The sequence below is a fragment of the Xenopus tropicalis genome, chromosome 1 (assembly GCF_000004195.4).
Source record: "Xenopus tropicalis strain Nigerian chromosome 1, UCB_Xtro_10.0, whole genome shotgun sequence".
Taxonomy (NCBI): Eukaryota; Metazoa; Chordata; class Amphibia; order Anura; family Pipidae; genus Xenopus; species Xenopus tropicalis.
This window is the reverse complement of record NC_030677.2, coordinates 188,841,266-188,866,410: the sequence shown is the minus strand read 5'-3', so window position 1 is coordinate 188,866,410 and position 25,145 is coordinate 188,841,266. Positions and strand designations below refer to the sequence as shown.

At 39.1% G+C, this 25,145-nt stretch overlaps 1 protein-coding gene across 4 annotated transcripts in view; it reads left to right on the top strand.

Moving 5' to 3' along the window:
• The first annotated feature begins 86 nt into the window (after window positions 1-86).
• Window positions 87-25,145, top strand: part of ipo11 (importin 11) — a 115,366-nt gene continuing 90,307 nt past the window's right edge. For 3 of the 4 annotated variants that reach the window (XM_031901234.1, NM_001045658.1, XM_012964360.2), the window contains 11 exon segments: window positions 87-189; window positions 3,197-3,343; window positions 7,620-7,720; window positions 15,109-15,181; window positions 16,293-16,496; window positions 17,993-18,125; window positions 20,441-20,499; window positions 21,061-21,109; window positions 22,622-22,692; window positions 23,174-23,366; window positions 24,446-24,598. In XM_031901234.1, coding sequence (XP_031757094.1) covers window positions 3,206-3,343; window positions 7,620-7,720; window positions 15,109-15,181; window positions 16,293-16,496; window positions 17,993-18,125; window positions 20,441-20,499; window positions 21,061-21,109; window positions 22,622-22,692; window positions 23,174-23,366; window positions 24,446-24,598 — 1,174 coding nt within the window. In that variant the 5' untranslated portion in view covers window positions 87-189; window positions 3,197-3,205. 4 annotated transcript variants of the gene reach the window in all.

The window sequence follows — 25,145 nt, the reverse complement described above, 5'->3', positions numbered from 1 at the left end:
AACGCCTCAGCTCCCGGCTATTGCTGAATGACAACTCTCAGCATCTCAATGGGAGCAGCAATTCTGCACTAGCGGGGAGCCCGAAGCTGCGCGTCTCCTCCCTCCTTCCCAGCCAGTGGCCCAAATCCCGCGATACTTCCGGCTGTGGCTGCCCGGCGTGGGGCTCGGAGCTACTAGTGAGGGCTGGAGGTGAGTGCTGAGAGTTTGCTCTCCTCAGGGTCTGGCTGTGCGGGACAACTTACTGGCACCACTATGCCCTGCTGGCTAGCTGCTGCTGCGGATTTATAGGCTGCCAGCCCTGTGCTGCTGTGTGAGGGGAGCATTAGTGGCCGGACTGACTGTGTGTGGGGGACTTACAGCAGGGCTGGCTATGGTGGGCAGGCTATGGTGGGCTGGCTATGGTGGGCAGGCTATGGTGGGGCAGGCTATGGTGGGGCAGGCTATGGTGGGGCAGGCTATGGTGGGGCAGGCTATGGTGGGCTGGCTATGGTGGGCAGGCTATGGTGGGCTGGCTATGGTGGGGCAGGCTATGGTGGGGCAGGCTATGGTGGGGCAGGCTATGGTGGGGCAGGCTATGGTGGGCTGCAAGCAGGGACCACATGGGGCACAGGCACCTCGTCATTAAAGAGCCTGTTGCTATAGTGTGTAAGGGGAGGAGACGTAACTATAGGACAGTGTGTCTAGTAGCAATGGGCTTTCTGTTTGGGAAGAGAGGGTTTCTGTGAAGAAGTTGTAACACTGGAATAGTGTGTATAGTAAGGCTAGGCTAGTGAGTGGGGAGCAGAGGTGGGATGTTTGTGTGTGTGTATGTGTGTTGTTATGTTATGTATGTGGTATTTGTACGTGTGTATGTATGTGTATTTGTGTGTGTGTGTGTATTTGTGTGAGGGGGTATTAGTGTGTGTGTGTGTATAAGGGAAGGGGGCAGTTGCTGAAAGTAAAGTAAGGCAAAGTGGTGCCGGTTTGTTATAAAAACAGGGCCCCAAAAAGCGTTCCTTGTACTTGTCCCTGTCGCGGCTATGTGTACCTGCCCCACGGCATGTTGGTGCCCAGCGGCAGCCCCAGCACCCACAGGAGCAGGATCCAGCTGTCCCACTGTTTAACTGGTCCCAAGTGGTAAAAACAACACTTAGCAGCAAACATTGGTACCAGTGCATCAAATAAAATTGTTCTTAATGCAGAAATACCAACTGATTCACAAAGGAAAATACACACTATATAGTGCCCTGGGTCTGGGTACCTCAGCAGCCCAAATCTTGCAGAACTGCAACACTAGGGGTATATTTATCATACTGTGTATAGAGTGAAGTAAAATATTACCGGTGATGTTGCTCATAGCAGCCAATCAGATGCTTTGTTTTGCTTTTCGAATTGTTGAAATCTAATTGCTGATTGGTTGCTCTGGGTAACATCACCAGTAATGCTTTACTCTACTTTTTACACAACATGACAAATATACCCCTGAGAATACTTTGACCCTTGATTCTATACTGGAGGATGCTGGGGGCTGCAGGGCACTCACACCTGGGGACTTAGTAAATATTGCGCTGTTAGCTTACATAAAATCTTCTTTTTGGCGAATTTCATTTTCCACAGCATAATAAATAGGCCCTTAAGTGCTGAACAGTGCAATTAGCTTTCTTTGTGTAAAAGGGTGATTATTTGTTTTTCCCCTTGTTAAAGAGCCAGGTTACATAAAAATATTGTTGTTCAAAGAAGTCTATGGTGCCCATAAGCAGGCTGGGAGCCATACAAATCCATTGGAGGGCCATTGGAAGAAAAAGCTGGAAATATAAAGCTGTATGTACAGCCAGGGCCACCGTCGGGCAGGGGAGAGGGGGTAAAGCTGTGCCCGGTGAAAACTTATTTTTTAAGGGACCCTGGTCATGTCGCAAAAGTTACACACATTGCGTGTTATATAGAAAGTTATGCCACAACTTATGCAGTTTATGTAAAAATGCCTAGAAAACTACATAACTTACTTAGAAACTTAAGAAACTTGCGCATCAAGCAAAAGACAAAGGAGAGAAGCTTTGCAGGGACAAACTCTACTGACCAGCAATGAATTAAAAAACGTAAGGTTAATTCCACTGCCCCCAATTATTCATTTTAACTATTTATATGAACTGCTTATTTTAGCAGCTGTTTATATTGCTCAAACAAGGGGCTTGGCCAACATTTTGGTACTGTGTGCTTGTGTTCATGGGGGGCCCAATATAAATATATTGTGTGTGGCCCCAACGTTTCTTATGGTGGCCCTGTATACATCTGCTGCATACTACCCCTTTATTATGAATATTAACACATTTATAAAGCACCAACATATTCTGCAGCACTGTACAATAAAATCCCATGTACTGCAAGTTCTGCGTATTTAATGTACTGGGCCGCCAGGCCTAGATTCATTTGGACCTTGTGCAACATTTTCTCTCCACTGCCTATAAAGACGAACACATTCCAGACATCTATGAATAAACCTGTATAAAGGCATTTTGCTTTCTCTTTGTTCAGGGTTATAGATACAGTGCAGCGATGGGATAGTTTAAACAAACCCCTGAGAGTGGGGGAGGGGACTGTCAAAATGGCATTGTAGGGATAGTGTAAAGGGAAACAATGTAAGGGGCCAAAAATGAGGTAATATTGTCTATTGGACTGTAACAAGTGTCATTGTAATGACATACGGTGACCATTAGGTGTCAGTATAGGAATACATGTAATATAGCATTAACAAAATACTGTATGTACCACAAAAACTTGCAATTTAGCATCTGATAGGGGATCTAAACCCACCATAAAACTGTTTAACTGTTTTAACATAGTAAGAAAAAAAGGCCTGGGAAATCCTAGTGCTTCTTATCCATGAAATTATAGAATTTCTTATTTCTATATATATATACAATTGCTGATGGTGTTGGAAATCTAGTGTATACATCATATAAAACTCAATAAGGGAAGTAGCTTGATTGAACATTTTAAAGATTGAATCATGGAAGGGACAGGCAAGAAATCAACCTACATTTCAGCTAAACGATTACATTTGTGCAGAAAATGAAATTCCTGTGGCCAAGCCGGTAAAGATATAAGTAAATGGTCGTGGGAAATAAGCCTGCAATTTATCTCTGTGAACTAGTGCTTCTGTCGTTAAAAATGTGTTGACTGTAGAATTTACTGGTCTTGTGTGTCGTTTACATTACAGTGCCTTCTCATGGATCTAAACAGTGCCAGCGGTGTGGTGCTACAAGTGTTGATGCAGGCAAGCAGCCAAGATTCCGCTGTTTTGAAACCAGCTGAGGAGCAGCTCAAACAGTGGGAGACGCAGCCTGGATTTTATACTGTGCTATTGGTGAGAATTTATAGTGCACCTTCATTGCCCCATGTCCAGTTTTTCCAAAGGAGAGATGGAACAATATGCACTAAGAATAATATATGCGGATTATTCAGAAACCTAACAAGCATACAGCCATATAATATTTTCCACAAATAAAGTTTGGTTAGCATTTGCTTTATTTTATATGCCACAAAGGATTTGTTTGCACGGCATATTGAAAGTGGCATAGTATAACATGAATGAGTGGAATGACCAAGACATATGGAGAACAAACTTCAGAATAACAGTTGATCTAAGTTGGCTGGTAGCCAATGGCTAGAGACAGTTTATGTAAATGTAGATTAGTGTCACTGCAATAAAGTGCTTTTCAGACTTCTTGATTGTGCCCCATTGGGAGGCATAACATTAGGTCAGGGATGCCCCGTTAGCTCATTACAAGGTTATAACCATATGATACCGTTTTGTATCAACCATTCGGCAATAATTTCAAAAGCATCTGTTAAACAAAAGGAATTCTGGGAACGAATTCCAAACTCCAAAAAAAAATCCCATTTACATGGGTTTATCCTATAGGCTAAAGCTCGCCCACTGGGTTTTAAAGCAGAAGCCAGGATAACAGCTGATCAGATTCCCAACTACAGACCGGTTTCGCCTTTCTTGAGGATCATCAGTGTAGCGCAGGGTTTTCTTATCAGCTTAGGTAGAACACTGATGAGCCTTAAGAAAGGCGAAACCGGTCTGTAGTTGGGAATCTGATCAGCTATTGTCCTGGCTTCTGCTTTAAAACCCAGTGGGTGAGCTTTAGCCTATAGGATAAACCCATGTAAATGGGATTTTTTTTTGGAGTTTGGAATTCGTTCCCAGAATTTGCTTTTGAAACTATTTTGAAACTATTGCCGAATGGTTGATACAAAACGGTATCATATGGTTCTAACCTTGTAATGAGCTAATGGGGCATCCCTGACCTAATGTTATGCCTCGCAATGGGGCGCAATCAAGAAGTTTATATTTTATGATGGTTAATTGTGAAAAAGGGGTTAATAGAAACTCTGATGAAATGTTGTATCCTGTGTCATTCCACTGCAGTCCTGTCTCCCTGTTGACTTTCAGTTAAGTACAATTGGTTCATTTATCTTATTTTAACTTGACAGTGCCTTCTTCTCTTGCCAGCTGCTTTGTCACTTACTGTTTGTGTTTAAATGGCGTGCTTTAATGTTTGGTGATCTTTTAGTTCTGGATATTTTAGTACTCAAATTTCTGTATGGGGGAAATGGGCAACTTGTGGCTTTCCAGAAGCCATCTGACAGCATCAACAGCAGCTCCCCAGATTCACATTTTGTGATCTTTTGAGTGTCAGTGACACTGCACATTCCAAACTGTGCTCTGGGTTGCTGTTGATAAGTTGGATCCTTGCTTACTACTGTGTGTGTTTATATGTGTATATATATATATATATATATATATATATATATATATATATATATAATTTTTTTTCTTTTTTAACTTATTGCTTTCCATGAGTGATCATAGGTCCTTCTTTATATTGTACCTAAAGTAAAAGGTTTTAAAAGCTAAGTCAATATAAAATTGATGAGAGTGCTGTTCTGAGAACTTTTGCAATTTACATTCATTATTTTTTTTTTTAAATATCAAGATATTAAGGCATATGTGTACAGGTATCCAGAAAGATAGACTCAATTTTAAGGAAATAATTCGGATTTTTAAAACATACTCCTTTTTTTCTCTGTCATAATAAAACAGTACCTTGTACTTGATCCCACCTAAGGAATAATTAATCCTTATTGGGGGCAGAACAGCCCTATTGGGTTTATTTAATGGTTAAATGATTCCCTTCTCTCTGTAATAATAAAACAGTACCTGTACTTGATCCCAACTAAGATATAATTACCCCTTATTGGGGGCAAAACAGTCCTATTGGGTTTATTTAATGGTTAAATGATTTTTAAGCAGACTTGTTATCCAGAATGATTGGTATGGAGATCCAAATTACGGAAAGACCCCTTATCAGTCAAACCTCAGGTCACGATCATTCTGGATAACAGGTCCCATACCTGTACTGTTAATATAAATAAATTTTGTTATAACAGCGCCACCTGCTGTTCTGGTTTGAAAAAATATAGGAAACCTCATAACTTTTCTCACATCGTTCCTAACCAGAAGAATATCAGATTAGCCTAGGCTGACCAGATCACGTGAAAATTCAAAGCATAAAAAATCCAGATAGCAGAGCTGAACTAATTGCAGTTTGTATTAAATGCAATCATGTATTTAATATATGTGTCTCTGAAATTTCAAATGAACTGGTCACCCAAGATCAGCCCTCTTCCTTTCTCCTGACAACTTTATTGATTATATCATGGTCAGAAACTGATCAGCAGGTGGTGTATTGTAAAAAAAATTCATTCTTAGTTAACAGTACTTTATCCTTTAATATCTTGGATTTAAACAAAACTAATGAATGTAAGTTGCAAAAGCGCTAAGAATAGCACTCTCATCAGTTTTACCTTCACTTATTTTAAAGTTTACTTATCCCTTTAATCTTGCTCTATTGGCATTCAGTCTTAATTTTAAGAATGGTGTCTTCTGTCTTCTGCATTTCTATGTTTTGCAAAATAATAAATAGTTATGGGCCATGACTAGTTCCTTCTCATAAATAAATGAAGAGCTGTTGCTGACAGCCTTTTTATATGAAACACATTTGTGTATTGCCTGTAATCATTAGTAAAACAAATGCCCGGATACATAGCTGAGGAAAGCGCTAATAGATGTACTTAGTCATTTACACAGCCAGCAGGCCTTCTTCTACAACAGGAAATTTCTCCTCTGAGTCATAAAGTAAACGGGGACAACAAAATGAATAGGGGCAATAAATGAAGGCACCCTGAATGTTATATATCCCCATAGTGCTGTGCCTTTGATGGCAGTTGTGTCATCTCGGCTTAATGACAACTGAGGAGCACAAGGTGTAGCGATGTGTCTTAGTGGGACAGCGGATCTCGTATATTATGAGCAGGAGGTTATTTGTATTTGCTCTAAAAGAAAGTAATGCTTATTTTCAATATGAGCTCGCTGCCCTTGCAATGTGCTGTTTGTGCCCTTCAGGGAAGCTGCCAACATTTAGGACAATACTTCTTGCAATCAGAGCTGACCAGAGCTACAAAGGCTGCAGAAAGTTTCTAAGCAGGTAGCTGTCTAACTGCATCTTCTTTCATGTGTGTCTGAGCAAGAAGAAATACAAATCTTACATGAAGGTTATTCTTAATTCTCTGTGTCGAGTCTTTGATACTGCAGAAACTTTCATGTGAAGGGGATATCTAGTACACAGCCCTGCTTGCCTTTCTGCCTTTATCCGTTATCTCTTTTATATTACCCAGTATGATCAGTCTCAGGTCTGCACTGAGAATCAAAATAAGCCCTGGCATTGTAAGTACACAGAGGCCCAAGCAGCACCCCCCCCCAGCCCAATAAGTAGTGTCTATGGCATCTTACAGAAACCACAGATTGCCAGTCTGGCCCTGACCATTCTCAAGACACATGCTTCCAATAAAGATACCTTCCATAAAAAATGTCATTCATCCTCAGCACATTTAAAGTTCATCTGAGGGATCTAGTGGTAACCAAAGGTTTATTGTATGTTGTACAGTAATTTAAAATGCACATTCTGTTGCTTTTTCCAATTTTAAAGGGTAGTTCACCTTTCAATTTACCTTTAGTATGATGCCAGAGGCCTAACTAGTTGTTATTGGGCCAGACTGATGGTAGTCCTAGCTGGGGGAGTGAATGAAGCCAGGTCAAGTCAATATCATCTTGAAAATTCTGTCTTTGTTGGCTGTTACTTGCTTTGGCTTGAAATGCATTTGGTCTCCTGTCCCTGCTTCCCACTGAAACACTTAAGTGAGCATTAATGAGTGGCACTAATTTGTCTCAGGCCAAGGTATTCCTTTTCATTTTCCACCAATAAAGGTTATTTTTACAAGGGTGGCACATAGTTTATGACTCTGATTTATTGCTTATTTTATCATCTAAGTGCAGGTAGACTGTAAAGCCTAACACAGAGTGCATCCTTTCTTCTAATTTTTCTATTTAAAGATGCAGTTAGACCTATAACATGCAAGAAGGAACCCTCAATTGCCTCCTTGTACTTTCTACATCAGTATTCATTCAGACAGAACTGGAAGCCATTGATTTAAAAATGTGTTTTTTTTTCTTTTATTTGGTTGCATTTTAAACAGGAAAACATGTTAAACATTGTTTTGTTTTTATTTTTCAGAATATTTTCACAAATCATTCCCTGGATGTAAACGTCAGATGGCTCGCAGTCTTGTATTTTAAAAATGGAATTGACCGCTACTGGAGACGGGTAGCACCCCAGTAAGTGTTTTGTATATACACTTTGTGTGAGTGGTGCAATGCTGGGTTCTATATTTGATTTAGGCCAGAGAAAGCGCAATGATGCAGGTATATTCTTGATATTACATGACCCCAGCCCTACTGGACACATGTTGGATGAACTCAAACATCACCTGTGAGCCAGGCCTGGTCCCATGAAACAAAGGTTTTAAAAAGAGTAGTCATAATAAATTTGGTAAATTTCACCATCAGCACGATATTGTTTGTGTATGTGTATATTATATATGTGTGTGTTTGTATACAGAGAGTTATAACTAGCCAGCAGGTGTCACTGGAGATTCATGGTTGTGGGGAATTCAAGAAAGTTTCATATCAATAAAGATTCTTATAAGAAATTTAATTTTTGATATAAGTCTGCCCAGTTATTTTTCTGGATTCAAATTCCAACTGAATATACAGAATGCCACCTATAGCCAATAATTGCAAAAAGGAAGGTATAGGCATTCCACTGTGCTGTATTGGATATTTGTTCACTAAAGAAATACAAAGGTAAAAAGTGCCACCAATTTGCTACAGTTACTGGAATTCCAGTTAGTAAATCATATACAGAGGGTGAATTTTCCTGGCAAAGTTTAGCACATGAGATGGACTTGGATTAACCTTGAGTTGAGTGTGCTTCAGCAGGCACAACATTGAGTGTCTCAGGTACAAAAGTAGGCAGGAACAAGTGCCAGATTAGCATAAAATGCTAGTATAAACTTAGTTTAATTAGCTGCTGGTGCATTGTCTATGGCATTTTTAGTAATTAGTGTTGGATTTTGGGCCAACACAACACTCTTTCAGGGGGGCTTCCGCACTCTGTGCGCAGCCCCATCCCACCTATGATTTAGTACCGCTACAATCATTGTTCAAAATACCTTAATAATGTTTCTTTACAGTCCTAGACTTTTCCCAGCTGCCGCGTTTGATTGTTAGTATTCCCTACAGGTACCAATGTTTAGAAACATTGAATCAGGAGGAATCAGGCTGCAGTTAAATCTTATTAATAAATAATATTTAGCAGTTTCCAAGTAGGCAAAACTGGGGCACTTGTGCACTTAGATGGTTATTTGCATGCTGGACCATTTTCAGACAGACCTGAAAGAATAGGGTAAAATACATATGTGCTAGATCAGTGACCGCAGCTCTCATTGGGAAGAGGTGCACTGACTGATGTACAGTAATAATTTATTTATTTGTTCTAAGAATTTCAACATTCTGCAAGTGCTGTAATGGTTATATCAGCTTATACCGTGCCATTATAGCCTTTAATGCCTGGGGGCATTCTGTAAGACTTTCATTCCTCTTTCAAGGACAAGGAAAGCCAGATTCACTGCGGGAGTGCCTACTTGTTAGCTACGCTCCAATAAATTCAATAGATACGTTTTATTCCCCAGACTTGGGCTCTTTTTAGGAAAACATCCACTGGCCCAGGGAAAAAACGTAGCACCTCTCCACTATATTACCTTTCACTCTTCAGACCTAGGCTTGTACATGTGTACGTTAGAGCAAAATTGTGGTCTACTGGGAATGCACAACTTGTAAGTCTGTGTTAAGAGTGCCTGGGAAAGTTTAGTTAAAGGGGAATTTTGGCTTCCAAACCAAAACTTGTTAAAAAGCCCTGTAATCACTGTAATATGTTCCTTCAGAAAGTATGAATAAATACCATTTTTATATGCTGAAATCCAGCTGCAAAACAGTTCTTTTCTTTCTGCATCATTTGAAATCCTGGCAGGGGAGCAGGGACTAAAACATTGATGTTACAAATTGTGAAAAATTCTCCACAGCTTACAGACAGCATGCAGGAACTGCATAACCCACAATGCACTGCACTGTGATGTTCCTTTCCTTATTGACATCATGTGTGCAGGGAATTGTGGGATTGGGAGGATGTAGGCTGAAGGCAGGCAACTACTGTTTTTTTTGAGTCTCAAAGTAGCCAGTCAGATCAGCAGGGGAACAGGGGGCTTAGGTAACTGTTCCAAACCATATTATAAAAAGGCTGCATATTTTTTAATTAATGTATATTGCAAAGTTGCTTGAAATTATATTTACTTTTCAAAAAGTTATGGGTGGATTTCCCCTTTAAATGGTGGCACAGTGGTGTGTTAATTTCTTTATTCCATTTTTTTCCTAGCCCCTTGGTGGCTAGTCTGACATACTGAATCCCCCCCCTTCCCCTATCAATATGGATTTCCCTGTCCTTTAAAAACAAATATTGAAGACACATATTTTTGTTGTATGATATTATCCCTTTAAGCTCTTAACCCGGTGTGTGTGTGCGCCCCTGTGGTGGATGTGAATAGTATACAGGCTGTGTTTGTCTGCTTCATGTTCAGTTTAATGAGCCGGCAGTGTAACATTTCCTTATGGAGTATACCAGCACTGAGTTACAGATTTTGTTCATATTATGCTAGCTGCTGTTTCACTTATTGTAATACTTGCTTTCCACGCTTCAGTGATCATTGGTTCTCAGAATGCCATTCTTTCCGTTGGACCGGTAATTTTTAACTGGCATATTTCTGCGACACATTCCCATTACTTTGTTAAGACTGGTAATGCAATAAAGAAAAAAATTATTGAAAAAAAAGCACTTTATTGAATAATAGCTTTGGTTTATAATGGCCTGGTTCGATTTTATTAGCGGAATAGACTTGTGCAAGTTACTTTCTTATTAGTAGCGCTGTACATGATTAACATGATTTACAGGACATGTAAACCCCACACACAAAAATGTAATCAGTGAATGGTCTCTTTGAAATCTTTCAATACCTGCCAATCTGGTTGTCCAGAGGTTAATAGTAAGGTTGCAGTGTCCCCTTAATCAGTTAGATTTCCTTCTCCTCCTGTAACCCACTCAGCCCCCTCCCTCGGGAATTTGCTTTGGCTGTTGGCTTGTGGGCATGCTCAGTTGTTCTAAGCTCAGATTACTAAACACGCCCCCAGTCTAGCAGCCAGTGAAGAGATGGCATTGCTGGTTCCCATAGAAACTCAGCTCTAGCTGTCTGCTTCAATCTTTTTCTCCTAACCTCCTCTCCTGAGCTCAGCTCAAACAAAGCAGAACTTTTATCAGACATTTCTGCCTGTGTGAGCCTGTATTCTTGATGAAATGTATGCTGAATAAGGGTCTGTGTGTGTGTGGGCTGTTTGCAGATTTAAATGTATCTGATTATGTATCAGAGGGAAAATGGCCACCGGGTGAAAGCTGCTTATTTTCTTTAGGAATATATGATGGTGCTGGCAAACGGAGGGGATATATGCAGTAAAAATGATGCCATTTGGGTGGGGGAGACATGCCCAACTGATATACATTGTAGGCAAATGTAGGCTTTACATGTCCTTTAAGCAAAATTAATACCTGTGCAAATTAGAGCTATGCCTTGTATACGCATTGTTTCAGGCTCATACATCAGCATCCACACAACCGCCCACACTTGATTACACTCTGTCCATCTTGTGCCTCAATGCACATTACTTAACTAATATATTCATTTGCTTGTTATAACAGCACAAGAATGGCATCAAATTCTCTCCCTCACAAACATCGCTCTTTCCAAAGGCTTCACAAACTGAGATATGGTAGTAGGGATTTTTGCTTATTCTAGCCATTTTTTACCCCTTTCTCCTGGCTATTTTTCTGTGCCAACTCTCTGGGGCATAGTTTTTAAACTTACATTTTCAAGATTTGTCAAACAAAAAAAAAAATTGGCAGCTAAAAACTGCCAAGCTTCCATAGAAGCCAATGTTAGGTGAATTTCAATTATTTTTTGAGAACTGGAGGTTTAGTACACTTTTGTAAACTCTCATAGACTGCATTTTACTAGATAATTCTAATTTTTACAATTATTTCCTGTTTCTTGTACTGCAATAATAAAACAGTAGCTTAAACTCGAGAGTAATTAAGCTGCATGAATCCATACTGGTGGCAGCACAATCCTATTGGGTTTACTTAAAGAAGAAGGAAAGGCTAAGTCACTTGGGGGTGCCAAAATGTTAGGCACCCCCAAGTGACTTAGATCGCTTACCTTCTGCAGGTACCCCGGGCTGGTGCTGTTTTCTCCATACAGGGGCACCAGCCCGGGGTACCTGCAACGCTTCCTCTCTCGCTGCGCGCGCATGCGCAGTAGAGTGAAAGGCCAAACTTTAACAGAGAAGTCGGCTTTTTCACTCTACTGCGCATGCGCCAGACTCGGAGTCTAGGGGAAAGCAAGGAGGAAGCGCATCGCCCCTGGTGCCCCGGGCTGGTGCGGTTTTCTCCTAATAGGGGCACCAGCCCGGGGTACGAGGTAAGCGATTCAAGTCACTTGGGGGTGCTTAACATTTTAGCACCCCCAAGTGACTTAGCCTTTCCTTCCCCTTTAATGTTTAAGTGATTTTTAGCAGATTTAAGGTAAAACTGGGAAACCCCAGGTCCCAAGCATTTTGGATAATAGATCCCATTCCTATACTGAGTCTTTGATCTATATTATTTCCCCAGTCACACTGGCAATCATTTATCCTGACCTCCTCATTTTCTGTCGATAGATATACATTTATATACATTTTATATATAAAAGAGGAGACTAGCCATATGCTTTATAGGTATATCTTACATTTATGATTTTCCTTTGTTTTTGCAAAGGAATGTGCTCAGCATATTTTATGTTTATGGATATTGCTTAATTGCATTCTGTTTTTCTATTCTGTGCAGTCAGCATTTGCAGTTTGGAGTGACACACTATAGTTTTTTGTGATTTTCCAACTGTTGAACTTGTATTATCAGTAGTCAGTGGAACAGTGCAAGTCTGCCGTGAAAGACTCGGTAATCCTTGCTGGTACAGGGCATTAATCATGAGTTGCTTCTCCTGCTGACTCAGAAATGATTCTGACTATTTTAAATCCCTCACATAGTAATTTCTGTGTTAAGGATGTGTCAGCCTAAATTTTAAAGAGACTTCTTTTGTAGAAAGTTTCAAATATATAATTTATAATTATATTAATAAGTTATTGTTTGTGATTCCCTTTATGGTTCTGCCACTTCTTGCTGATCAAGCATTCAATAAAACTGTCTTTTTTTATTTTCACATCCTTTGCCCAATTTTTAGACCTTGCTACTTTTCACATCCTTTGTCCAATTTTTAGACCTTGCCAAACGCTGTGGCATCAACCTAAACAGTTGTGTTTCCCAAGAGAGTAGTGAATGGATAATTACATTGTGCTCTTGTGCTAAACATGTGCAGTAGCACTCAAGGGAAGCTACTTTCAGTATTGGATTATGCTGACCAGTTTACTGTTCCCTAATTAAAACAGACACTTGACGTGTACTTCTTAATGTGTAATTCACACCAGCGTATGAAGATAGAGCATATCCCAATCCCAATCCCAATGCTTATGTGTAGTATGTGTCTCCCAGATCTAGTCTATTGGGGAAATGTACTTTACATACATTTTTAAAATCTAGAAATTTTCAAAATGTTTATCTAGACTTTATATATTCAATATTAGAAAAACATTTTTCATGATTGTTCCCCTTTAAGTGATCTAGACTGAGATCTGGAGAGGAGAGTTAGAGCTGAGTATCGTCAGAGTAGAGGTGGTATTGGAAACCATATGATCTGATTAGTTTGCTAAGGGAGGAAGTATAGAGAGAAAATAATAAGGGGCCCAGGACAGAGCCTTGAGGAACCCCAACAGAAAGAATTAAGGGAGAAGAAGATACTAAGAGACATTCTAAGAGACACTGAAAGAATGATTTGTGAGGTAAGATGAAAACCAGGACAAGGCACAAAGGCCAAGAGAATGGAGGGATTGGAGGAGGAGAGGCTGATCAGCAAAAGCAGCTGAGAGATGCTTAGGGCTCATTGTTTTATTTAAAGAGAGGGCTTTCTGTATTTTGGACTAAAATAAAAAAAAACAAAAAAAAAACCCAGTGGGTTTGTTTTGCCACCAATATTGATTTATTCAGTTTCATTACCAAGTACAAGCTACTGTTTTATTATTACAGAGAGAAATGAAGAGGAACCAGTGTAGAAACTTGTTTTGCTAAAATGGACTCCCTCTACTATAATCCCTCTATTTATACCGGGGAATGGAACCAATAATGAGCCATTGTACTGACCTGTTGTTAAATTAGAGACATATTTTTCATGTTCTGTTGAATGCAGTATTTTTAGTAAAGCCAGATAGATTTGGTTTTTTTTGCAGCAATTGTGCATGACAGTTGAGTAATCACTCTTGGATGTGTTTCTTTCTCAGAACAGCTGTTGATACTCCCACTCTTACAAATAAAAACAAAAAACATGCTTTACCAAAAAGACTTTCTTGGCAGAATTAAGCTTAAACTTCTATTAGACAGACCTCCAGTTTCTCTTTTAACATCCCTGTGTTTCTATAAAGGACAAATACAGTGTCATTAATCAATGTTTCATGCCTACCATGGCCTTTTAGCAATCTTGCCCTTTTTTTCTTTAGCCAAGGTATTGTCCTTTCTGTGTTGCAGTATATAACATATACCTAATGTCAAGAGGGGGGTCTACGCCACCATTGCAAGAGGATGGATGTGTGGATTGTAGATTGTACGGCTGTCTAAACTTTTTGGACCTACACCTATTTAGAACAGAAAACAGAACCCACAAATTGCGTCATCACAAGCAGGTCACCAAACAAATGGTTCTTTACCTGATTTGGCCACCAAAACGGTAGACTAAATTGGGTGATCTAATTGCTTGGCCCCCCAGCTATTGATCAGAATCCTAATTGGGCCTACAGATGCACCAATGTGGTCCTCCAACAGGCCTCTTAAACTTAGATAAACATAGAATATTTGCCAGATTTTTGGACAGGTATCGATCGACCTCCCAAGGCCCTGTACTCATTTTGATAAGCTCCAGCTTGGTATAGAGGGGCCAGATCAGCTTTATTTTATTATCCTGTATATGTTGTATATGTATGGCACCTGTTATCTAGAACCTGGGGTTTTCTGAATAAGGGGTGTTTCTGTAATTGGGATCTCTGTACCTTAAGTCTACTAAAGAATCATTTAAACATGAATTCAACCCACTACGATTGTTTTGCCTCCAATAAAGATTAATTATATCTTGTTGGGATCAAGTACAGGTACTGTTTTATTATTGCAAAGAAAAAGGAAGTCATTTTTAAAAACTGGAATTATTTTATTAAAATGGAGATGTCCTTCCCATAATTCAGAGCTTTCTGGATAATGGGTTTCCAGATAATGGATCCCATGCCTCTACTGTGTGCAACATATTAGTGTATACTGTTTATGTATGTAAACATATCTATCTGTTAAACTATGGGTGTGTGGGTATATGCAATGTGCATATAATATAACATGCCTATCTTTTATTTATGTATTTTTTCCTTTTTTACAGTGCACTGTCAGAGGAGGAGAAGGCAACTTTGCGTGCAGGACTCATCACCAACTTCAATGAGCCAGTAAATCAGGTTAGTGTTGAGGTGAATTCTGATGAGTCACTTACTTCCATTAACTCTGTTCCTGTGGGAAACTAATTGTGCCGTTTTCCATCTGAATTAATACTTTAAATTAAATGGATCAGGAAAGGTGCTTTGAATGTTCACTTCCACTGACAGCAAAATAAATATACTTTTGTCCCCAATGCATTGTTTTCAGCTAATGTATAGTACACATATGGGATCCCTTATCTGTTAACCTGTTATCCAGAAACTGACAATTACAGGAAGGCCATCTTCCATTTTATAAAAATAATTCTTAAAACCAGTTTCCATTTTCTCTGTAATAATAATAGTTAACTTGCTCTGGTTAAGATCCCTGATCCGGAAAACCCCAGGTCCCAAGCATTCCATATAATGGATCCTATACCTGTACAATGAGTTCCCTAGTTTGTGTCAACGCTAATGAAAGAGCCAATACAAATCAGAAACTATAGATCCTAAAGATCAATCTCATTTTTAAAAAATTAAGTTAAGTGACCCAATAATTGTTTAAGCCAATAAATACAGCTTCCTGCTTATATGGCAACTTAGAGCATTATGTCAGCAGCAGAATTCTAAATAATTCACGGCCTTTGTTTTAAAGGGCACCTGTCACAATAGTTACTTTAAAAAATTATCCCCCCCCCCAGTGCAAGGCCACCTGTACCACGAGCGAGCTCTTAGGCGCCATGTTGTATGGTGTGCATGTGCATAATGAGCGAATCTCCATGCTTGCTCTTTATGCACATGCATCTGATGTAGGCACGGTGGATGCACTTCACAAGCTTACATAACACGCATTCGCTTATAAGTGAGTTGTGGTACTCATTATTCACATGCATGTGCCCCCACACTAGGAGCTCCCTCACGGGGGGGGGGTCGGCCTAGCCCTGACTATTCTTAATTTCAAAACTATTGTTTCCCCCAACCACAGTGCTTACCTCTGGTAAGGGAAACAGTTTCAGGGTGACAGGTGCCCTTTAATGTTTTTATTTGTTAAACTGTTTCCTGTAATGTAGCTGTCAGCATTTTTCTGCTCTAGGTGATTCAAAGTACTTGTGTGTGCCAATTCACATACATCCCTCATTAATTTTATGTACAGATTGCTACTCAGATTGCAGTTTTGATTGCAAAGGTTGCAAGACTGGATTGTCCCAAGCAGTGGCCTGAACTCATTCCAACTCTTATCGAATCAGTAAAGATCCAAGATGATCTTCGGCAACACCGAGCACTACTTACGTTTTATCACGTTACCAAAACCTTGTCTTCCAAAAGGCTGGCTGCAGACAGAAAGCTCTTCCAGGATGTAAGTATGCGCAATGCAGAGGGTGTAGAATCCGGATATGACTTGCAGTGTAAACGTAATACATTTGCCTGTAGAGTCATAAACAATTCTCATTTCTTATTTACAATGTTTTTGTCCTTCTTTTTGCCAGTTTATTTTTCCTTTTGGCATATCTTTCTCACCTCCCATCCCTGTCTTTTTCTCCCTATCTATGTACCCCACCCGCATTGATTATTGTTCCACTTTCCCTTTGGTCTCCCTTGCATTTTATATTTTCATCTCCAGCTATTAAGGGCCCTACTTTCTTAAATTTTATTGCAGAATTGTATTCAGTTTAGGGCAATACCTGCCACAGCTTTTTTAGAGCAGTGGTCCCCAACCAGTGACTCGGGGGCAGCATGTTGCTCCCCAACCCCTTTGAATGTTGCATCCAATGGCCTCAAAGCAGGTGCTTAGTTTTGAATTCCTGGCTTGGAGGCAAGTTTTGGTTGAATGTAAATCAGGTGTACTGACAAATAGAGTCTCCTGTATGCTGCTAGTCCACCAAATAACCAGTTTGGTGGAGCTACCAAATAACCAGTCACAGCTCTTATTTGGTACCCCAGTTACATTTGTCATGCTTGTGAACTATGTTGCCCAACTCCTTTTACATTTGAATGTTGCTCCCGGGTAAAAAAGGTTGGGGACCCCTGCTTTAAGAAAACCTATGAAATTGTCCATGCTATGGATAAATCCGTAATTTTTTCATCCCTCACAGTTTCCATGTAGGTTTTACTGCCTCAGGATAAGTGACCACAACCTTGCTTATCATTTATTATAGCCCTCCTATTATGTTTTAAGCAAGCAGGGGGTATGACCTAGCAGTGCAGGGAACATGGTACAACATCACTAGAGACATGACATAGTGGACGTAGGGGGTGGAAATAAAAAACTAGTAGTAGTTGGGGATGTATTATTACGCATGTGGTACTGAAATGTTCCTCTAGCTTTCCCAGTGAGTGCAGCAACATAGCACAAGATTATACTCGTGCTCCTTACATTTTGGTCCCCAGTCATTTAACGCAAATCCTTCATCATTATGCCTTTCCGCTGAAATGCCAACGTTAAGCTTCATGCATATGGAATGATTATGCTAGTCTCTGATAATAATTTTTATTGTCTTGTATGTAATAGACATCTGCCTCTGGTCTTTGATCTCTTGGTATTTAAAATCTCACTGAGTTTAGAGACCCAGCTGGAAGCTAGAGAGTATATCATTCCTGAGGTTGATCCTTTTGAACTCCTTCTTGCATCTTTGTCAATCATGTAATGAATCTGATTGGAATTTTCTTTACATTTTGACTTAGGACAAATGCAAAACAAGAGGAAGTGAACCTGAAGCTCATTTAGCTCAGGTGGCATTTTCTTGGCTTTGTTGTACTGTCATTTTGTATTTTGTTTAGCTTAAGAGTACACTTTAGGAAGCAATCTCATGTAGTTATGTTTTCCTTCTTTTTTACCTTTCATTTATTTACCAGTTGGCCTCAGAAATCTACAGTTTTACCTGCTCCCTGTGGAACCATCACACCGACACTTTTCTGCAACAGATCTGCTCCGGTGGGGAGACTGCAGCAATCAATTCCCTTGAAAGAACATTACTATCACTAAAAGGTGCACATGTCTTGTTTGCCTTTTGAAAGCAAGGATTTGACAGCCTGGTTTCAGGAGTGAGGGAAGCAAATATATGACTAAAGGTCCCCATACACTTATCCAAGGGACCGATATCGGCAGCTACTATCAGCCCGTGTATGGGGACTTTAACTTCTAAGCTGAAATGTCCCCTTTACTAATTACAGGAGATCAGTGGAAGGGTGGAAAAGTGTTAATAGTCAATAAAAATACAATATGAATGTATGTAATATTTGCTGCAATTTGACTCTCATGACGCTGTAGAGATTTATCACTCCAAGGGAGTGAGTGCTACAAAACAATAAATGTTTGTGATGGTTATGAAGGTCATTTAGAACATGTAAACATATGGGACGTACCCACTCACGTTCTCATTTCAGCTGTTTTTCCATGTTTTACTTGTGTCGCTTTCCTTTTCTGATTCTCAAAATTTCTGCGTCCTTTTTCTATGAATTGTACCTTTATCTTGTATATTCTTTTTTTCTTTTATGTGCTTCTCTATCTTCCTTATACCAATGTCACACACTGGTGAGAAACTGCTAATTTGGCCCCCTATCATAAGGAAAATGGACACTTGGGATCTGCCCCATGTGTGCAGGGACAAGTGGATTGCATTTCTTTAAATTCATCCCTATAATAATGCTGGCAGAGAAAGGACTGTGTGTGACATTAGCCTTGTTCTTATATCGAATCCTTCTTTTCCCTTCTGTCTTTTTAGCTTTTTTTCTCTATCCACATTCCCCTGCAGTCCCTCTTTTTTCCTGCTTTTTCCATTACTCTATTTACTCTATTTATCTTCTTTTTCATGTATTCTTCACTCCCCATTCTCCCTTCCATATATATCTTTTCCTGGTCTGCCCTTTCTTTTCTTATCCTGTGTGTTTCCTTCTTTCTCCAATTCGTTCTTCCTCATAGCCTTTCCATTGTTATTTTAAAGGAGAAGGAAAGGCAAAGTCACTTGGGGGTGCCTAACATTTAACTTAAATCGCTTACCTTTTACCCTGGGCTGGTGCCCCTGTTAGGAGAGAACAGCACCAGTCCGGGGTAGCTGCAGCGCTTCCTCTTTCCGTCTTCGGTCGCGTGCGTATGCGCAGTAGAGTGAAAAGTCGAACCTTAACAGAGAAGTCGGCTTTTCAATCTACTGCGCATGCGCCTGTCCTTAGTCGTTCCAAAGTGAAGCCGGAAGGAGGAAGCGCTCGCTACAGGTACCACGGGCTGGTGCTGTTTTCTCCTAACAGGGGCACCAGCCCGGGGTACAAGGTAAGCGATTTAAGTCACTTGGGGGTGCCTAACATTTTGCCACCCCCAAGTGACTTAGCCTTTCCTTGTCCTTTAACCCTTGCTTTCTTTTGCCTCCCTTGTTTTAGTTATTATCCTCTCTCATCACTTCTCCTCCTAAATCCCCCCTCCTCTTTTCCTTCTTTCTCTTATTCCGCATTTTATTCCTATCATAAACTTATTTTTGATGCTTATCCCTTGGTACAGGAAAGAATGGTAATTTGTTTGGAGGTAAAAGGTTCACAGTTACACCTCCTGCTGCCTGTCCAGTGTGAGAAAGCAGATCTGTCCTCCACCAATGAAAGTGCACTGCAAGATATATGACACAGATTGACACTCTGCACTTTCAAGCTCATTTAGTACTTGTAAAGGCACTGATAGCACTGTTCTCTGTGCAGTTAGGCCATACTAAGAAGTAGATCTAAATGTGATAAAGAATATGGGGCCAAATAAAATATATAGTCAGACATAAGAATTTTCGGAGGATTGCTATGCTAGCAATGCCACTGATCCCTATAGAAAATAATGCAGGCTGATTTTAGTATGCAGTGTAACAAAGGTTGTTCTTTAGGTACTAATAACCATATTATAAAAAGAGGTCATGTATTTCTTTCAACATATTCTGCGCTGTTCACTAGCTCTGGAAAAAGTTTGCCTTTGGCTCAAGCTCACTGTTTCTTTTAGGAAGAATCTATTCAGTGTAAGAGACAGAAAAATTACATTTGTGTGACAAAATAAAAAGAAAACATATACTAATAACCATATTATAAAAAGAGGTCATGTATTTCTTTCAACATATTCTGTGCTGTTCACTAGCTCTGGAAAAAGTTTGCCTTTGGCTCAAGCTCACTGTTTCTTTTAGGAAGAATCTATTTAGTGTAAGAGACAGAAAAATTACTTTGTGTGACAAAATAAAAATAAAACATACATTTCAAGTCACCAAACTAGCCATTTTTTTGTTTTGATTCATTGTACATAGATTGTTCTCGCGTTGAATATGTTTCAAATTTATTTTTTAGTTCTGCGGAAACTTACTGTTCATGGATTTTTAGAACCCCACCAAAATGCTGATGTCACGGTAAATGTTTTATGCAATATGGATGTGTCCTCTTGTGGTTTGTATGGACTATATCTTTAATGCTATTTAGTAACAATGATAATACTATTTAGTCCCTTAGAGAGATACTTTCATCATATAACTACTACCTCACATTGATTCACTCTGCATCCGACTGATCTCTGTAGGCCAGCTGTGTGATCGAATTGGATCAGCCTAATTTGGCCCAGGGCCTGGGTGGCCAAGTCTGGCAGCGAGCCTCTTGTTTGATAACCTCACCAAGTGAAAGAATGGCATGTCACAAACAATGTAGTCGCAAGAAGGCTTTATGAGTACTTAACATAACATTTTTGTTTATGCACAGGCTGAGAAACAGTTAATTGTGGCACTAGCCATAAAGTAGAATTAGAAACCCTGTATTTGATCTCACCTTACAAGGGTGCACAGAGGTTTTAAAAGCCATTATCCCTCAGCATTAGACACCTGAATAGCAAGAAAAATACTTCCCGCAAGGAAGAGCACAAATTAGAGTTCAATATTCTTCAATGTAATGTAATTAAAGCAATTATTTTTATTTTCCAGGGCTTCCTGCTGGCAGTGTTTGTTAGATTAAAACAATTTCTAGATTGCAGTAAGTATGGGCCTTTTTTAACCATATATTTGTATTCAGTTTATAGAAATGTCCTTTCTCTGTTAAAAAAAGCAAAAATAGTACCACAGAGTGTAGGAAGAACACAATGGGGCTGATTCACTAAAGGTCGATAAAATGAGCGCTATTTATATCATGTGTTAAAAATGTTATTACTTCTTATTTTTTGCGACTTAATGCTCGATTCACTAAAAGGACACAGGTCATAATTATGAAGCGATGTTCTTCGCATTATTTAACTCGCAAGGAGCGATTTTCTTGCGTTATTTCCCGTCATGTGTGTTATTTCCCGCCACGTGCGATATATTTTGCCACTTACAGTATTACACACGTAACCATCTCCCTGAAAACGGAGGATGCATCCCTCTAGAACGATCACATACTTGAAAAAATCCAACTGCAAACTCCATGTTGTGTTGCCAAAATGCTCACAGACTACAATGTTCTTTAAGTACCGCCTACCCCAAGTAGGTGTTAATATTCGCACAGATTAAAGCGATATTTTGCACGTTTAACGCCTCATGTGTTTGTGAATCATGCGTTAGTACTGTTTCTATTCACTAATTAACGCAATATGTTAGAAATAATGCTTTGTAATGATGCGTTTTTTGTGCATGCGATATGCGGATTAACGCATGTGAAATAACTTTGATGAATTGGTACTTATTTATCGCATGCTTTTTAACGCAAAAAAGCAGGCGATTAGCATTATCAACCTTTAGTGAATTGGCCCCGATGGGTCTCTTTTATCAACACTGGGCAAATTTGCACCCAGGCTGTATCCCATAGTAACCAGTCAGTGATTAGCTTTGTTTAGCCAGAAGGAGAACAATGAAAGCAAACATTTGATTGGCCATGGGTTACTGCGTAGGTGCAGATTTGCCCAGTGTTAATAAATGAGCCCCTTAAAAATATGCCTTTTCTGTTTGTATTCACAAACTTCTTCTTTATATTCATGCAGTACTAAGCTCCCAAGCAAGGGTAGTAATGTGACATATTTAAATGTAATTAATCAGCTGTAATGCCTCATTAACTAGCTGAAATAGTTTAGTTTGCTGCAGTGCCAAATAATAAGGGCAACATTGTGTGGCTTTTCCAACAAATTAAATGACAAGACTGCTATTTCTGGCATTGTTTTTGTCTGCTTTATTCCATTTAGTCGTTAATGGTCAAACCAATTCTGGATAGAAAAATATATTTTAATATTTTTCATTAGGTGTGACTTAATGTATAGTTTGTTTTACTTGTACTCATAATCACCTATCTATGGTCATTTTTGATCCTGTTTTCATCCCAGTACACTTTTAACCCTTTTAGTGCCAAGTTAGTGAAATTTACTGTGCTGACTCACCATTGTGCCAGTACTGTAGATCTACTGTATTTTTGCATTTCCTGTTAACTACTGCCAAGTCATGAGTTATCTGGCAGCTCAAAATCTGGCATTAACAAAAATCCATGGCAGAATGACTGAATATGTGGCTTCTTATTTTACAGGCAGAAATATTGGTGCTGAGAATGTGTGCAGGGAAAGACTCGAAAAGATTATTATTCTTTTTACTAAAGTGGTAAGATTATCCATATAGAAATAATCGCAAAAATACCTCAAGTTCTTGAAAAAAAAAAACACTCGAGATAAAGGTTTCTGTGTGAGACCGAAACGTCGAGTAAAAAACCTTTCTATTTTTGCATTTACATTTTGCTTACATATTCTCTCTATATATATACAGAGGATCTCTTGTTGCTGTAAAAATTTTTATCCTTGAGAAAGGTCCTAATAAGGACCAAAACGTTGGTTTTAACAATATATCTACAATAAAAAATTTTTGAAGGGTGTGCTGGCCACAGATAATTATTTTCTATACAGACATAATTTTGGCTATGCACCCCGCAGAATATTGAGCCTTGGAGTGCGGACACCATTTGGATTTATATATATATATATATATATATATAACAGTAGGCAAGAGTAACTTTGCTTTATTCTACCTGGAGTGAAGCACATTTATAGCTATTTTCTTTTTCTCCTTCTGCATTTAATTTTTCTAGCTTCTAGACTTTCTGGATCAGCATCCAATTTCGTTCATCCCCTTAATCCAGAGATCACTGGAGTTTGCAGTTAGCTATGTGTTCACAGAAGCTGGTGATGGAATTGTATTTGAGCGTTTTATTGTGCAGTGCATGAGTCTTATTAAGATGATTGTTAAAGAAGATTCTTATATACCATCCAAAAACTTTGAAGGTACGCCATACATTTCTATAAATGACAGTTTTTTTTTTTTAGGTATGTGCAGTTTCTACTTGTAAGAAATTCACTTTCTTGGTTTTCTTGTTTTTTTTTGCTTGAAACCCACAAGTTGGGCAGGTTCGGTCCAGTAAACACATCCTTTGCGGGTCATATGAAGGTGTGGGCTGAACTCTGCCCTTTATCTGCCCTGCCTGCTAGGTCATTTTGTCCTACTTCCACCTGGCAATCGGTATTTTTGTTCTTGCGCCTACTTCACCTCAGCCCCTTTGGAGATTGGGTTTGGGGGGGGGGGGGAATGGTCGAGCAGGTTGAGAGTGGACAGATTAGGATGAGGTGCGGATCAACTTTTTTGTTGACCTGCACTTCACTAATCTGTAATCTGGTTATAAACTAAGTGGTGGAGGCACTGCCAACAGTTGGACCTTTAAGTGGAGCCTGAACTGAAATGAAATCCAACTGGTTTCTGGTAAGCAAAATGTTTAAAACATTTTTTAGCACTTTAAATGTTAAATGATGCATAGGGGCTGATTTACTTACCCACGAACGGGTCGAATGGAGTCCGATTGCGTTTTTTTCGTAATGATCGGTACTTTGCGATTTTTTCGTATGTTTTGCGATTTTTTCGGATTCTTTACGAATTTTTCGGATCCAATACGATTTTTGCGTAAAAACGCGAGTTTTCCTATCCATTACGAAAGTTGCGTAAAAAGTTGCGCATTTTGCGTAGCGTTAAAACTTACGCGAAAAGTTGCGCATTTTTCGTAGCGTTAAGTTTTAACGCTACGAAAAATGCGCAACTTTTCGCGTAAGTTTTAACGCTACGAAAAATGCGCAACTTTTTACGCAACTTTCGTAATGGATACGAAAAACTCGCGTTTTTACGCAAAAATCGTATTGGTAACGAAAAATTCGTACAGAATCCGAAAAAATCGCAAAACATACGAAAAAATCGCAAAGTAATCGCAAAATGTTCGTTTTCAAGTCGGAACTTTTCCAATTCGGGTCGGATTCGTGGGTTAGTAAATCAGCCCCATAGTATGGTTGTACTCACTAACTTGTCCAAAATTTTCCAGACAGCAAACCCGAAACCATTAATGCTCATCAAATCAAATTGTCGTTCTTCACACACCAAACACTGACAGAGATATGCAGAAGACTGGTTACTCATTATTTCATTCTAAGTGATGAAGAGCTTGCTATGTGGGAAGAGGATCCTGAAGGGTTTGGTAAGTAGCTTGCAATATTAGCAGTTCAGTAAAAACTCAGTTGGATTCTGGTATAATATATTGAATTCTAAGATTTTATAATATAATAGCCCTCTCATAAATATTTTATGTTAAAACGAACACACATATATATTTTCTATGTAAGCCAGAGTGAATTAGCCCATGGCAAAAGTTAGCTGAGGGAGGTGTATTTTCCATTTAAAGATTATGTGCTAAAAGTGTCAATACTGTTTTGACATTAAAAACAAAATAATATTTCTAAGGATAAATTAAGCCTTGTACATTATATAGAGGCATGTGAGAAAAGTAAATATTGCTTATGTTTATTTAGTAAATATTGATTGAGTTTTTATATGTAGGAAATATAGTTTTTATTTACGATTTATAAAATCATTAGTCATAGAAATAAACCATTGTGGCACTGAATTGCAATGTAAAAGTTTCCTCTGAGATTTTCCAGCCTGCTATTGAGTGAACAACAAAAATAAGTAAAAAAATAAAGTTTATTAAATCTAGTCAGGAATTAAATTAGATGGTTTTCTTAGTT